The 16,424-nt window shown below is 36.7% G+C and overlaps 1 protein-coding gene across 1 annotated transcript in view; it reads right to left on the bottom strand.

Moving 5' to 3' along the window:
* The window catches only part of LOC149408914 (receptor-type guanylate cyclase Gyc76C-like), a 149,264-nt gene that overhangs the window by 22,458 nt on the left and 110,382 nt on the right, over window positions 1-16,424 (bottom strand). The window contains exons 3-9 of the mRNA XM_089650313.1: window positions 5,911-6,130; window positions 1,946-2,143; window positions 1,601-1,666; window positions 1,086-1,326; window positions 821-967; window positions 536-735; window positions 53-218 (exon numbers count right to left, since the gene is read on the bottom strand). Coding sequence (XP_089506439.1) covers window positions 53-218; window positions 536-735; window positions 821-967; window positions 1,086-1,326; window positions 1,601-1,666; window positions 1,946-2,143; window positions 5,911-6,081 — 1,189 coding nt within the window. The 5' untranslated portion in view covers window positions 6,082-6,130. The remainder of the gene's footprint in view (window positions 1-52; window positions 219-535; window positions 736-820; window positions 968-1,085; window positions 1,327-1,600; window positions 1,667-1,945; window positions 2,144-5,910; window positions 6,131-16,424) is intronic.

Genomic DNA, 16,424 nt, shown 5'->3' on the forward strand with positions numbered 1-16,424 from the left:
AACAATCCTCATTAGGTAGCTTTATTTCAAGTAAATTAAATCAAGTCTTTACTTGTGTAAGTTCTGTTATTGATGGTTTCGATAATTCGAGATCCGTTGGAGGCTATTTCTCTGATTCGGTCGGGAGTGAGATTCTTCTCTTCTTGCAGAAGTTCGTGGAGCGCCCAGGCGTATAGCTTTACAGAATCATAGAGGTATGCTGCGTATATGGATACAAACTGTTAATAGAAAACACACAAATCATAATTATAGAGTACCAAAACAATATGCAATATAGTTGTATATATACAGGTGTATGAGTTTGTGTATTTGGGAAGTATGTTTACGAGAGATGGACAGGCTGATAGGAATATTGAAAGAAGGGTAAATGCAGGTAACTCCATTCGTGGAGGACTGACTTGGCGCTGCAGTCCACAATGGAATGCTAGTATGGCAATGGGGCACAGAACTGGCAGCGGAAGGATGAAAGTAGACTGAATGCTATAGAAATGAGATCCTAGATAATATTAGATTTGTAGAAATATATATAACAAACCTTGGCAAAGTTACTTTCGTTGAAGAGAGACGGTATGGAGAAGTTGAAGGGCTCCCTAGCATTATATTCTTCCACCGTCTTAGTAAACTTAGTGTACCCCTTACTGGGCGGGGTGGAAGCTATGACCAGCAAGGACTGCGAGCGCTTCTTGAACGACTTGTCATAGCGGCAGTCAGAATATTTAGTGATTTGGTCTGGTCCTAGGAAATTACACATTTATTAGCTTTTTCAGTTTGCAAGAGTTATATAAACATTAGTAATAGGCGAGGAGGAACCTTTACTCACTCCACAAGTACTTCCAGGAGTCCTTGGAGGTGTAGGTGGACATGTCTACAAAGATGACCATGTATTCCCCGTTCAGAAAGAGTTGAGCCGCATCCATAGAGATCATGAACTCAATCAGTGAGGCTGGTCTGCCGAGATATACGTAGACTGGAAACATAAATCAGAACAAAACATAAAATGACATCAAAATCTGCCCTCATAAGTATAAGAATAGCAAATTTGGTAGACTTGTAAGACTGAAAGACCGTAAGAGTAAAAGACTCACTCCTAGTCCTGTCCTTGGTCTCCTGGATGAACTGGTACCAGTAGCCACCATTGCAGCAGAGGCGCTGCTGCTCGCAGCACTTGTGTTCGTCCAGTGACTCGCGCAGGTGGTTCACCGTCATGTTGTTCTGTTTGGCGTGGTTCTCCAGGCTCAGCGCCACTTTCCGCCAGCGCTCATCGTGGATGATGGAGAACTTTTGCCAGCAATAGTACCTGAGCAGCGATATCACAGATTTAGTCACCTGAAAAGAATTACTTAATGAATTACTTAAATTACTAAAAACATAATCATTTGGATTCTACTGCTAAGGAAGTTTCAGCTCATGTCTCGTGACATCCACATATCCACATACCACTTAGAAATTAGTTCCCTATTCTGAATGGGTAATATCCTTCACAATAAAGGTACTTCCGAGCCATTGTTTTAATAAATACACTTCAAATGAAATCAAGTATATATCTGTTAATGAAAATGTTTATAATTTATTTTACCAAAATAAAAAATAGTGGAATTACCTGCAAATCTGGAGGCTCCGTTCTTGCAAATGTTGGAATTGTAGATGCTCTATAATCAGAACATTTCTGTAAAATAATAACCTCATTACATTCACATTAGACAGGGCTATTATTCACTTCACAATATATTTAGGTATGGCCATTAAACAATTTAGTACAGCTCAATTAGAAACAAAAGACCACCGTACCCTAGCGTTGTCCAGAAAGGAACGCGATGCGGGAAGAGGGTACCACGTGGTAATTATTATTTCATATATTCGTTATTTTTTACCAAAACTTTGTATTCACTGTAAAGATCGTGTGACAACAGTGGCAATACTAATTAGTGGTTAGAATAACACTCACGTATGATATCATGGGCAAGTTGCGGGACTGCGAGACGATGGCCTCCACGTAGCAGTACTCCTCGGGGCCGAAGAAGGCGACGACTCCATCGCAGACCATGTCGGTGATGGCGCGCGTCGCGATCACCGTGTCCCCCTTTGTGTCGTTCCAGCGCATCACCAGCTCCACATCCGGCAGCAGCTCGGGGTCATTGTTTATCTAAACACACAACACATAATATTCGATACAATGTAGTACAAACAATAATAATACATAGATTGGCTTCCTAAAAGCTAAGAATAAAGACAATCTGTGGATACTTTCCGTGAGCACGGGTTACTCATTCCTTTAATAGAAACCCGTTCGTTATAGGATATTGGCTATGTCTCCAGGTTCCGCAGTGTGTCATCCCAGAATTGGGTGTACGTGCTGCTAGGCAGGGGAGTGGGAGGGGACTAAAAATGTATTACCAATTTATAAATTGTAAGTCTTAAATTTGGTCAATTTATATATATTTGTGTTTCGTTACAACTGGTTTTTGGTCTTCATAATATTATGTAACTCATCATACCGGTGACCACAAATGGATTTCTGCTCACCACACTACACAGATGAAGTTCAAATGTAAGCAGTACGAAGTGAGGCCGACGTAGGGCCCCCGTCCAAGAGTCGCTGATTCCATGTATCGATATGAATGGTAGCTGAGAATGGTCACGCCTTTTTTAGTTTGTATAAAGCCGCATATCCAGCGACAATATTCTACAAAAACTGCATCTCTGGTATCATCCACTAACGAGACACTGCCATATCTACTGGTTCCCTAGAGAAGTTTCTGTTCATATTGAGTAGTTGCCAGGCTAAGCTAAGAATTGCCATTGGCTTATGCAGTGTCCCGTTAGTAGTCCTACCGGTTCCCTTGAGAAGTTTCTGTTCATATTGAGTAGTTGCCAGGCTAAGCTAAGAATTGCCATTGGCTTATGCAGTGTCCCGTTAGTAGTCCTACCGGTTCCCTTGAGAAGTTTCTGTTCATATTGAGTAGTTGCCAGGCTAAGCTAAGAATTGCCATTGGCTTATGCAGTGTCCCGTTAGTAGTCCTACCGGTTCCCTTGAGAAGTTTCTGTTCATATTGAGTAGTTGCCAGGCTAAGCTAAGAATTGCCATTGGCTTATGCAGTGTCCCGTTAGTAGTCCTACCGGTTCCCTTGAGAAGTTTCTGTTCATATTGAGTAGTTGCCAGGCTAAGCTAAGAATTGCCATTGGCTTATGCAGTGTCCCGTTAGTAGTCCTACCGGTTCCCTTGAGAAGTTTCTGTTCATATTGAGTAGTTGCCAGGCTAAGCTAAGAATTGCCATTGGCTTATGCAGTGTCCCGTTAGTAGTCCTACCGGTTCCCTTGAGAAGTTTCTGTTCATATTGAGTAGTTGCCAGGCTAAGCTAAGAATTGCCATTGGCTTATGCAGTGTCCCGTTAGTAGTCCTACCGGTTCCCTTGAGAAGTTTCTGTTCATATTGAGTAGTTGCCAGGCTAAGCTAAGAATTGCCATTGGCTTATGCAGTGTCCCGTTAGTAGTCCTACCGGTTCCCTTGAGAAGTTTCTGTTCATATTGAGTAGTTGCCAGGCTAAGCTAAGAATTGCCATTGGCTTATGCAGTGTCCCGTTAGTAGTCCTACCGGTTCCCTTGAGAAGTTTCTGTTCATATTGAGTAGTTGCCAGGCTAAGCTAAGAATTGCCATTGGCTTATGCAGTGTCCCGTTAGTAGTCCTACCGGTTCCCTTGAGAAGTTTCTGTTCATATTGAGTAGTTGCCAGGCTAAGCTAAGAATTGCCATTGGCTTATGCAGTGTCCCGTTAGTAGTCCTACCGGTTCCCTTGAGAAGTTTCTGTTCATATTGAGTAGTTGCCAGGCTAAGCTAAGAATTGCCATTGGCTTATGCAGTGTCCCGTTAGTAGTCCTACCGGTTCCCTTGAGAAGTTTCTGTTCATATTGAGTAGTTGCCAGGCTAAGCTAAGAATTGCCATTGGCTTATGCAGTGTCCCGTTAGTAGTCCTACCGGTTCCCTTGAGAAGTTTCTGTTCATATTGAGTAGTTGCCAGGCTAAGCTAAGAATTGCCATTGGCTTATGCAGTGTCCCGTTAGTAGTCCTACCGGTTCCCTTGAGAAGTTTCTGTTCATATTGAGTAGTTGCCAGGCTAAGCTAAGAATTGCCATTGGCTTATGCAGTGTCCCGTTAGTAGTCCTACCGGTTCCCTTGAGAAGTTTCTGTTCATATTGAGTAGTTGCCAGGCTAAGCTAAGAATTGCCATTGGCTTATGCAGTGTCCCGTTAGTAGTCCTACCGGTTCCCTTGAGAAGTTTCTGTTCATATTGAGTAGTTGCCAGGCTAAGCTAAGAATTGCCATTGGCTTATGCAGTGTCCCGTTAGTAGTCCTACCGGTTCCCTTGAGAAGTTTCTGTTCATATTGAGTAGTTGCCAGGCTAAGCTAAGAATTGCCATTGGCTTATGCAGTGTCCCGTTAGTAGTCCTACCGGTTCCCTTGAGAAGTTTCTGTTCATATTGAGTAGTTGCCAGGCTAAGCTAAGAATTGCCATTGGCTTATGCAGTGTCCCGTTAGTAGTCCTACCGGTTCCCTTGAGAAGTTTCTGTTCATATTGAGTAGTTGCCAGGCTAAGCTAAGAATTGCCATTGGCTTATGCAGTGTCCCGTTAGTAGTCCTACCGGTTCCCTTGAGAAGTTTCTGTTCATATTGAGTAGTTACCAGGCTAAGCTAAGAATTGCCATTGGCTTATGCAGTGTCCCGTTAGTAGTCCTACCGGTTCCCTTGAGAAGTTTCTGTTCATATTGAGTACTTTCCAGGCTAAGCTAAGAATTGCCATTGGCTTACTGGCAAACATTTCGTCAGGGAGCAACAATCCTTCAATTTGTATGGCAACTTGTAAATAATATTAATAATGCAAGGTTTCCCAAACGTTCTTATTTGTTACCCAAAAAATATTTATTGCCTATTGGCCTATAGGTAAGTAAAATAAAACACATTCACGCCAATGTTATTACATTTTTTTAAATATTATAATAACGAACCACTTTGTTAGGGATGCTGCAAGTCGTTCGTCTCGATGAATTGAATTGTTCTGATTCAACTTTCTGTACAATTTAATAGTCCCGATACAACTTTAAAAAAAAAAGAACATACCAACCGAAACATGTGGATTTTTGACCGATTTTTAGGATTTTGGTTTCGTGGCCCGTTGCTGGTTCACGATCCGCCTTCCGGAAAAGACTAGTATAATGTAATCAAGGGTTTTGACCATAATTATTTTGAAACATGCTCATAGGTACTATTTCCTTCATTTAGTGTGCATTAACGTGAATTCTATGGAATGCAATACGAATTATTATTAATTCTCCGAAATACATCTCTGGGCATTACATTGTGTATGATAAGTTAGTCTTGTTTTCACAACATCTATTGGGAATAGTTCATTTACGGCCAATCCAGGATTACGGATCCAGAGGGTTCCTGAACAAAATACAACATTATTAAAGCTTATCTTTCTCTTTTAATCAAATGATTGATAGGCCAATGATAGCACGAAATATCATGAACCGTATGCATATTATTTACTATACAATCAATATGGCTGATAGCATGTTATTAAAACGTGAGTTTATTTAGGATACTGGGTGGATAAGGTTCATCAACTTGTTAATCATATACGATGGTTTAGTCTATATTGCGATAAGAAATTATTTATAATATTTCACCCAGTGGACGAACGAGCAATGTGAATTGGGAAATCGAATTCTATTTGTGGAAATTAATACAACATATGTGTTATTATGTCTTGTTCATTGCAACACGACCAAACACAGTGGGCTCCCGTGTTAACACTTTTGTTAGATTCCATTCTTAATAGTGACCGACCGAAGTTTTGGTTTTGGTTTCGGTTTCAGTCGATAAACTAGTTTTTGATGTTAGTATTTGACGTACCTCATCCAGAGCCATGGTGAGTGCCCCCGAGATAGCGAGCCCCTGGCGGTCGCGCAGGGTGCCCTTGGCGGCCGTAAGGTAGCCCACGGTGAGGCGCGTGCGGGCGGGGGCGGCGGGGCGCGCCAGCAGCAGCAGCGCCAGCAGCAGCGCCAGCCCCCCCGCGCGCCCCATGCCGCCCCGCCCCCCTCCCACTCCACTATCGCCACCGACAGATGCCCACCTGCAACATGCAAACACACACAACAGTCAGTAAAGCAGGTATAGGTAAGATTTTCAATGGTTTGGTCCTTCCGAGCCGGACAGAACTGAGGTGCGATTTCAAGTAAGGCTTGACCAGGGCTGTCTCTATGTGGGCGCAATTGTAGCAGTCCGCTCCGGGCGCCGGATTGTCAAGGCGCTGATAATACCTTGCACCTAACAGTTCTAACACATCCCTTGAGATTACTTTTCACATAAACCTCGCTACACAAATATACAAATCAACCGAATATTATTGATAACTGTGATCGGCGTCCACTGTTTCATTTTACAAAAAAAATGACTCATGCCAGGCGCCGTTTCACTCAGGGCCGGCCTTGGGTCTACCATCTTATGGGATCCACCCAATCCTGCATAGTTGATTGCAGACTTTCTCAAAGGAAGAACAATTCAAGCCGTACCTGGCGGTTCTTCTTCCTCTCCGCACCAAATCAATGCGGGTGTGCCACAAGGATCTGTGCTGTCGCCGACGCTGTTTTTGTTGCAAATCAACGAATGCGCACCAATTCATTGCTACGCCTACGACAGCACCGTCCACGAGGGTTATCTTTTTGACAAGCCCCCTTCCACTCTTGATGACCGTACAGCTCGGGAAGTTTTGAGACAAAAAAGTTGACCACCACCCCGACAAGTTACGTGCTTGGGGTAAGGCCAACTTGGTCAGTTTCAACGTCTCAAAAATCCAAGCGTGTCTGATTTCGGCCAAGAGGGAGATCAATGATCTGCCTGGTGCAATTTGGTGGAAGCATCCTCTCCAATAAAGAATCCATTGAAATGCTTAAAATGCTGAGTAAATATCGAGCACCGAACATTGCTAGAGATTGACTATGTGAGTAAATATGGTAATTTTAATTTCCTTAAACTTTAACTTTAAACCGAATGATTTTTCTATGTAAAGCATTAGACGAAAAATTATGTAACTCTATAGGAGATTTTAATTTAATTTGTTCTGATAAAGGATTTCCCCTATTTAATGTAAATATTAGAAGCAAAAACATGGATAAGTAAATAAAATCATTTAATACATTAAATCATTTTCGGACTCCATTGTGTTAAGAGAAACGCATTCTGCTGGCGAATTGAATTATAATATTCCGGGGTAGGTACTCCTGCTATGTAACAACAACAACATTAAACAAAAACTCTGGTATAGGAATATTTGTATCAAACCAATATGTATAATGTACTCGACGTAAAAGAGACAAATAATATTAGTAATGTTAATATATTAAGTATTGAAATTAAAGACGAAAATAAAAATGATAATAAAAAAAACTATTGCCGGAGATATGAATTTAAATATTGCAAACGAATACTTTAGGAAGGACAAAGAAAATTATCTCAACATGTTAGCGGAACTCAATTCTTTATCGTGCATAAATTCATATACTAGAAACGTTAGAGGTCAACGACCTTCATATTTAGACCATATCTTTACAAATATTTCTGATATCCAAAACATAATATCAGCTGACATTCATGTATTTTTAATTACAAATCCAGCAATCCAACATTGCCACTAATCAAACAAAATAATTCCTCAAAAAATGTACTAAATATAGATATGTTAAAATATAAATTAGAATCAGAAAATTGGAGTAAATTATATCAATGCCATGATGTCAATAATTGTTGCAAAATGTTTGAAGAAAAAATATCCAATTACTTTAGTTACTCGAAAACCGTGGATTACTCATGGGTTCATTGTATTTGTAGGAATTGAGCAAGCTCTTTATAGACTAACTACTGAACAACCAAATAAATAAAAATTTACTCAATCATTTTAAAGCATATAAAAACAAACTCATATACTCGTATTATAAAACATACAAAAGAAAGCTATTATAAACAGAGGTTGGATCTGGCTAATAATGACAGTAAAGGGGTGTGTACGGTTATAAATAAAATAATTGTCAAGAAAAAATACAAGAATAACGAAATCAGTGCTATTATTCATGATAATTCGAAATATCATGTTGTAAAGAAAACCCCTAAAAAAACCTTAAAAGCTGCTTATATATTAAACATCTTCTTTGCAAATCTCATACATATTGACCCAAATGTAACAATTCCAGAATATAATATTAATGCTGAAAGTAAAATTTAATTTCAAGTCACCGCGGAGGACGAAACGTATCTTTATAAATGGTATAAAAGGAGGTTCTGCACCGGGCTTTGATGGAATTACAGTTCATATTAAAAATCAAATTTCTTAATTGGATTAAATGGTACAGCCCTAGAATGGATAGTTAGGAACCTTTTCAAAAGCCTCCAATTGGTAAAAATCAACGAGGCGCTTAGTCAGCAAAAAATAAGTAATTTTGGCATACTTGTACCTGATGTCAAACTCCTCCTGGGTTACTCCGTTACTGTTTATCATCTATGTTAATGGCATTTTTATACAAAATCTAAATGGTAAAATAATATTTTAGGCTGATGACACGGTCATAATAATTGAAGGCAGTGACTGGAATATTGAAAAACTAGTTCGGTAAATATCTCCTATCCTTAAGCACCGAAAAAAAAACAAAAATATATCCCAAACCAGAATTAAATATTGTAATCCACCAAAGTAAATGCAGCAGAACTAATTGTAATCAAGCATGATCTATACTTCCATATCTTGATATATATATACATAGATCAAGAATTTAAATGGAAAACACATATTTGTGAACTTATCAAAAGAATTTGGAAAAGTATTTATATTTTTATAAGACAAAAAGTTGCATTCCTGGAAAAATCATCATTCTTACGGGCACTAATGCAAGACTTGGGTTCGAACTTTAAAAGTCATTTTTTCAGCTTCTATGGTACTAAACTGTCTGATATTTTGGAATCGTGATGAGGATCATCATTGAAAATTAAATCATTTGCGAAATCTGCAAAAACTTGCATTCCCGGAAAAATCATTATTCTTACGGGCACTAATGCAAGACTTGGGTTCGAACTTTAATACCCATTATTTGAGCTTCTATGCTACCAAACGGACTGATTTTTAGGAATCGTTATGAGAATCTTTGTCCAAAACGAAATCAGTACGAAAATCTGCAAAAAATGCATTCCTGGAAAAATCATCATTTTGAAGACTTGGGTTCGAAATTTAAAAGACACTTTTTTTCAGCTTCTATGGTACCAAACTGACTGAATTTTTGAAATCGTGATGAGAATCGTCATTCAAAACGAAATCAGTACCGAAATATCCAAAAAGTTGCATTCGTGGAAATATTCTTAGACTAGAAAATCTAAAATAGTGTAGGTACTATGCAATTGGTCAATCTACATTACAATATGGTATTATTAGCTAACTTGTACCCGGCGTTGCTGCGGGTTATCCTTAGGAGCATATACTTAGGAACCTATACCGTCGCAGACTTTTCTGTGGGCCTTTTTAAGATATACCTTTCTGTAGAACATTTTCACAGACTTTTCTCTACTGTCTATAAATATAATATAAACCTTCCGGAAGAAATTCTCTAAATGATCCCTAGTGAAAACCCTATCAAAATCCGTTGTGTAGTTTAGAAGAACTAAGCGCACAAACAGACAGATGCGGATAGCGCCTTTATTTTATACGATTTAGGGCCCGTTCCCACTTCCGTTTTCAAATCGGGGGCGGGTCCCGTTTTCAAAACGGATGCCCTAGTGGCTGTAGTGGATGTATGGAGCTGTTCACACTTGTCCGACACGATTTGAAAACGGATCCGACATTTTTTGTCGGATGGCTCGCCTACGCAGCGCGTCCGTTTTCAAATCGTGTCGGAACACGCTCGCTCATAGTGTTGTATGGAGCTGTTCACACTTGTCGTCCAGTCGTTCCGGCAGAGTCCCCGCCAAACCCCGACCCCTCCCCGCCCGCTCCCTGTCGCAAGGAAGCAGGCACGCTGCGTGCTTGTATTTGGTTATTTTGTTAAGTAAATAAATCAAAACTACAATAATGGATAAGGAAAAAAATCCCGAAAATTTAATACCACTGGTCGAAGAAAGAGTATGGTAATATTTTATCTTTAACTAAATAAAAACAATACACTCGGTGTACACAACTTTTGTACATCAAAATTTTTATTTTTATTTTTTTAAGTTTACTTTTTAAAAATTTTAAATCTTTAATGAGATGCACGGAAGAGCGTATTAGTTTAATAAACACATAATAAAAAATATTTGAGTTGTTATTGTTTTCTTACTTTAAAATATCGATAGCCTTTCTTCAGGACAAATGCACTTTCTCAATTTTGTATTTTGATATGTTAAGCTCTCTGAAACTCATTCCAGTAGATGGTTAAAGGAAGTGATAGACATTCTCTTAAGCCATTAAGCGCCCTTGAGGTGATTTTTCATGGTGAAAACGGCGCTATATAAATAATCCAATCATTATTATTCTAAAATAATTAAAGAACTTTAGTTCATCACTTCTCAACTCACCAATTAACACTTGGAAAATTCCTACAGAAAATCATTCGGCTATGATTGGGTGTACCCAAAATTTTCTTTTCACTTTTTTTCCTTCTTTTTAATAAGTACAACATGACAACAAGAGCTTCATCGTCGTCCATTGCGCACCATTACTGAAGAATGAGCAAATAACATGTTTTTGTTGAATCGACAATTATTTTTTTTCGTAGAGTATGGTCCGTTTTTAAAACGGTAGTGTGAACAGGGCCATTGGCCATCCGTTTTTAAAACGGGACCCGCCCCCGATTTGAAAACGGAAGTGGGAACGGGCCCTTAGAGATTGGCTGGGGAGAAACATATGAAAATATTTTATATCCAATTAAAATAGTTCAAAGATTGATAATTAAGGTAATTTTGAAAAAAACATCTACATTTTCTACCGAAATTCTCTATTCAATATTCAATGTACCCACAATAGACAAAATGTATAAAAAATATTCGATACAGCAATTTTTGTAGGAAAATCAATTAAATAACTTACAATTCAATATATCAGCAAGATATCTACAATAACGTTAAAATCTAATAATGTATTTTTGTCTTGTTAATGCACTTATAACGATTTATTTTTTGGGTATTTGATGAGCCAAGGAACGGTACCCGCGGCTTTAAATTGTTTTCAAATTGACTTTTTAGGTTGTCAGATATTACGGATCACAGGTTACTGCAGGAAGGAGGGAAACAATCGCGTCTTGTTTAGTTTCCAGGATGATTGGTGTTTTATTGGAGACAAGATGAAGGTGGTTAAATATAATAAAGCACAATGGTTGTCAGCACAAGACATGAGCCACGCGTTAGTCACCTAATGGTTATATAGTGTGCGTATTTGTTGCGATCAACACGCCCGACTTTAGAATGTAAACAATGCAAATTTGTTTCATGCACTTTGCAGTAGACACTATTATATTATGTTCTGTTCTGTTCACTTTACATATCAGGAAAAACGCCAAGGTGGACTGGACACAAAACCTAAGTTTCTCAAACAATCCCATGTCTAGTATCTGCATAATACCAATTCAAACCCTTTATTATACAAATACATAATAATCACTACAACGAATTCAAATCAGTTTCTAAATATTGAAGACAATATTAGTGATTTTTTAAACGAAAATCTGAAACAGAAAAATCAGAAAAGGAAACGGTCACATCTGGGACTCGAACCCAGGACCCTTGTCTTTCCGGGACAGTGCTCTACCAACTGAGCTAATGGGACCCTATCCTACTCGGTCACTTTTAACTGTATCATACCGACAAGTATTAAGTAGTTTAACTGTATCATCCCAAAAGGGACCGAGTAGGATAGGGTCCCATTAGCGCAGTTGGTAGAGCATTGTCCCGGAAAGACAAGGGTCCTGGGTTCGAGTCCCAGATGTGACCGTTTCCTTTTCTGATTTTTCTGTTTCAGATTTTCGTTTAAAAAATCACTAATATTGTCTTCAATATTTAAATATTACAATTTGAGGTTTTACTCAATAAAAGTTATTCCGAAAAATAATAACAAATCAGTTTCATTTGTTGCACCAATGGGAGAGTATAATACAGGGTGTATCGGCACGTACCCGACAAACTTTAACCAGCTATTCCTTAGCACATTAGTAAAAAATGTTATGGGCACTTTGCTGTCCGGTAACATTTTTTTTTAATAAAAAATTTATTATTCATATTTTCACCACATGTCACCAATGTTTTATCCTTTGTCAAAGTTTGAAAACCTATCTGGCAATATTTTGTTCGAGTTTCGTTGAATAATGTACGTACGTACCTACGTTGGCGCGCTTTTACAATCACAACGAAATGGCACGGCACCATTCGTCTCATTTTTAACTATTATTATTTAGTGTGTACGAAAGAGCGAGGACACTTTTTGACACACTTGCTAATAACAGCTGTTGAACGCGAGAAAAAATGCAAATGACAGTGACGGAGTGTGGATTTTTTTATTTATTTTTGTTTTTAATGGAAAAAAATGTTACCGGACAGCAAAGCGCCCATAACATTTTTTACTCCAAATGTGCTGAGGAATAGCTGGTTAAAGTTTGCCGGGTACTTGCCGATACACCCTGTATACAGTGACTCAACAAGAGCGCCAGATTTGAATTACGCACCATTTTTAAATATATCCATTTGACTTTCACTTTTGTTTTCGGTAATGTATGAACGCAAATCTTGGAATCGGAAATTAACCCACTTCCCGACATCCGATCGAGCTGCAACTCGGCAAACAGACTGCATGCATTCTATCAACTTTTCCTTGCAATCGCATTTCTCTGAAATCGGAAAACATTACAGCAGTTAATAATATATGCAAAAAATGATGTTCTTATCCAATCGGGATTTGGCTCAGTTGGTAGAGTTGTCGAATCCAGTTTTTGGGTAGGAAGGTTAAATCCTCAGTCAAACCAAATGGCCTCTGGAGATGAGCTCCCCAGGTTGAGAGCCTCTGGAGGCGGTGGGTTGAGAACCCCTGGAGCACGACGCAGGCAGTACAGCACAATCACACCGAATAACTGTGCTTTATTTATAGAATGTCTATTTTTAGTTCGTGCAAATGGCATTGAAAACAAAATACACACGATATGCCTTTACGAGATACAGAACCGACTACAGACTACAGACAGACACACACACAGAATCATTAAACTTATATTTGTAGTGATATTATAATAGATAAGCGGAGACATTATTTGTTGTTTGACAATAGGCTAAAATAAACATCCACTAACATAATTACGCATTATAATAAATTTTATCAAATATTATTCTTAAAATACCTAACCAAACAAAAATAAATTATTGTAGTTTGTGTTTATTTTTGTGCGATTCTTGTCAATGGTTCAACTTGTGGTTTTTATCAAATAGCATGTTGTTGACATTCACTCCATCCTTTAATAGTGCTATTTACTCAAGTTTGAGAAATAAATAATGCAAAGAACTAGGTGCGCGCTTATTTTACACAAGTTAGTTAAAAACATTCTAAGGTTATGTTGTAGTCCTGTAATGTAATGTAAAACTTTATTTAGAGTGGGGAAAATCACAAAAATCAAACCGGTAAAAACTAAATTTTTTACTACAATACATGCATTTTTGTTAAAACATGAAAATATTTCGTACATAAACTGCTGTAATGTCCGCTTGCGTATGCGTGATAGCCACCAAAAGATAGATAGAATGCATTGTCATTGAAAACGAGTAAATTTGCGGAGTTTCAGCTCCATCGGATGTCAGGAATTGGGTTAATTTCCCATTCCAAGATTTGTATTAATATTTACCTAAAATAAAAGTGAAAAAAAAATAGATGTATTTAAAAATAAGTAAAATATGTCTATGTTTATAAATAAACTCGGCCATTTTCATTGGAGTCATCTCATGTCACGTCATGGTTACGGAGGGCGTCATTTATCATAGTCATTTAATTGGTTTAGTAATAATCAATGTAGGAGTTTGCGAACGGTGGCTCGTTCACATTTTTAGCTTTATTGTAAATCACTTCGTGACTGAAGGGTAAAGCATTAATAATAATAATATTTGGCTAATTTATATAGCGCCGTTTTCGAGAGAAATCACCTCAAGGGCGCTGTACAAATATATTTCTTAAACAGTTTTTTTTTTTTTTTTTTTTTTTTTTTTTTTTTTATTTTTTTTATTGAATAAATAGTTAATACATAATATCAAAAACAAGTCCTGCTAAGCCGATTGAATTGGCTTGTCAACAGGTGCTTAAAGTTAGTTTCAAATACATTTTTTAAAGTTATAATTTACATCTTACATCTACAGAATTAACAATTTTTTCATACAATATTTCATACATATTAAAATAAATATTTTTTTTCCGATAGCCAATTTTTCACCATATATTTAACCTTATTCATAGATTTACATTGCTTTATAGTGTCAGGTAATAAATTAAATATCTTCGGTATGTTGTATTCAAACGTTCTCTGTCCGTATTTATTATTAAATTTCGGAACTATTAACCCGTCATTGCGCGTGAATCTAGTACTGTATTTATGTTCTAATTTTTCTTTATGCTGCGGGGTAAATATATACTGAATTATGATTTTTTGCCATAGTATAGCCTTAACAGGTAAAATTTTGGCACTCTGAAACAGCAACGGTGTATTATGTCTCTGTTTAAAAATATTAGGAACGACTAGTAATTTTACAATTGCGTTTTGTACAACTTGGACTTGTTTCAGATTGGTTATACTAGTATTTCCCCATATGGTTAATCCATATCTTATAATAGATTCTGCCATTGACATATAAATTATTTTAAGTGTTTCAATTGATAGGAAAAAATTTAATGTGTACATTCTGCCAGCAATTGATCTGAGTCTTTTACAGGTTTTTTTAATATGTTTGTCCCATTTGAAAAAGCAATCTACTGTAACACCAAGATAGACATATTCTGTAACTAATTCTAAGCTTTCACATTTACAATTAGTCGGGATATTTTTATGGATGCAATTAAAACTATGAGAAATAATATTAGGATTAAATTGAAATCTGGCATTAGGTGATCTTATATGCATAACTTTGGTTTTTTTAGCATTTATTAATAGTCCTGCATCATGTGACCATTTACAAAGTTGATTAAAGTCAATTTGCATGAGTTCAATTGCAATTTTTAGATCTTTATGTGATATGACCAATGCCGTATCATCTGCAAATACAAAATGTTTAACAAAAGAGAAAAGTTTTTTCATTATAGTTACATAAATTATATATAGTGTAGGTCCCAATATGGAACCTTGTGGAACTCCTGCAGATACATTCTTTGTTTTACTAAAAGTATTATTTATTTTGGTACATATTTTTCTATTTCTAAGATAATCTTTAAATAAATTTAACACATTTCCTCTTATTCCAATTTTTTCTAAGGTTTCTAGCAGTTTTTTAGAGTTAATTGTGTCAAAAGCTTTAGAGTTATCGATAAATAACACAATAACATGTAATTTATTATTTAATTGATTATTTATGTAATTGGAAAAATCTTGCAGTAATTTTTCAGTATTTTTTTTTCTTTGAAAGCCATATTGATTTGGATCTATGATAGCGAATTTTTCAATGTAATTATTTAATTTATTTGATAAAAATTTTTCGAGAATTTTTTCTAACGCAGGTAGTATACTAATAGGCCTATAATTTCCCAGTTCAATGTGTTTTCCACCTTTAAATATTGGTCTAGTAATGCTACATTTAAATTCTTGTGGAATTTTTGCTTGCTTTATTATCATATTGATTAAATGAGTAATTATTGGCCCAAGAGTTTTTATATTTCTTTTTAAATCAAACATTCTTATATTGTCAATACCTGTGCTTTTAGAATTTTTCATTTTTTTAACAATGTTTTCAATATCAGTTATAGTAGCTCTTGGTATAAATAAACTGTGAGGCAGTTCTTCCAGTACAATATTAGTAGCTTTGTGATTGCATTTATGTAACATGTTGCTGATGCTATCCGAGAAGTAATTCACAAAATCATTTGACACAGAATCCTCAGTTCTATCTTTTAACATATATCGTGTTATTGTTTCATCACAATCGTTTTTGGGTTTACGTCCTAAAATATTATTTATCACATCCCAGGTTTTTTTTGTATCATTAAAACAGTTTTTAAATTTATTATTATAGTAGTTAGTTTTATCTTTATTTATAAGTTTATTGACAAGGTTTCGTGATTTTTTGTATTCTGTTTCATATGTTTTGTTTGTTGGTGTACTTTTCCATTTTTTATATTGTTTATCCCTTTTATTTATTTGACATAATAATTCACTGCTTACCCATTCATTTATTGCATA

Source organism: Hesperophylax consimilis, unplaced genomic scaffold (assembly GCF_061612785.1).
Source record: "Hesperophylax consimilis isolate HC1 unplaced genomic scaffold, BYU_Hcon_1.0 scaffold_42, whole genome shotgun sequence".
NCBI lineage: Eukaryota > Metazoa > Arthropoda > Insecta > Trichoptera > Limnephilidae > Hesperophylax > Hesperophylax consimilis.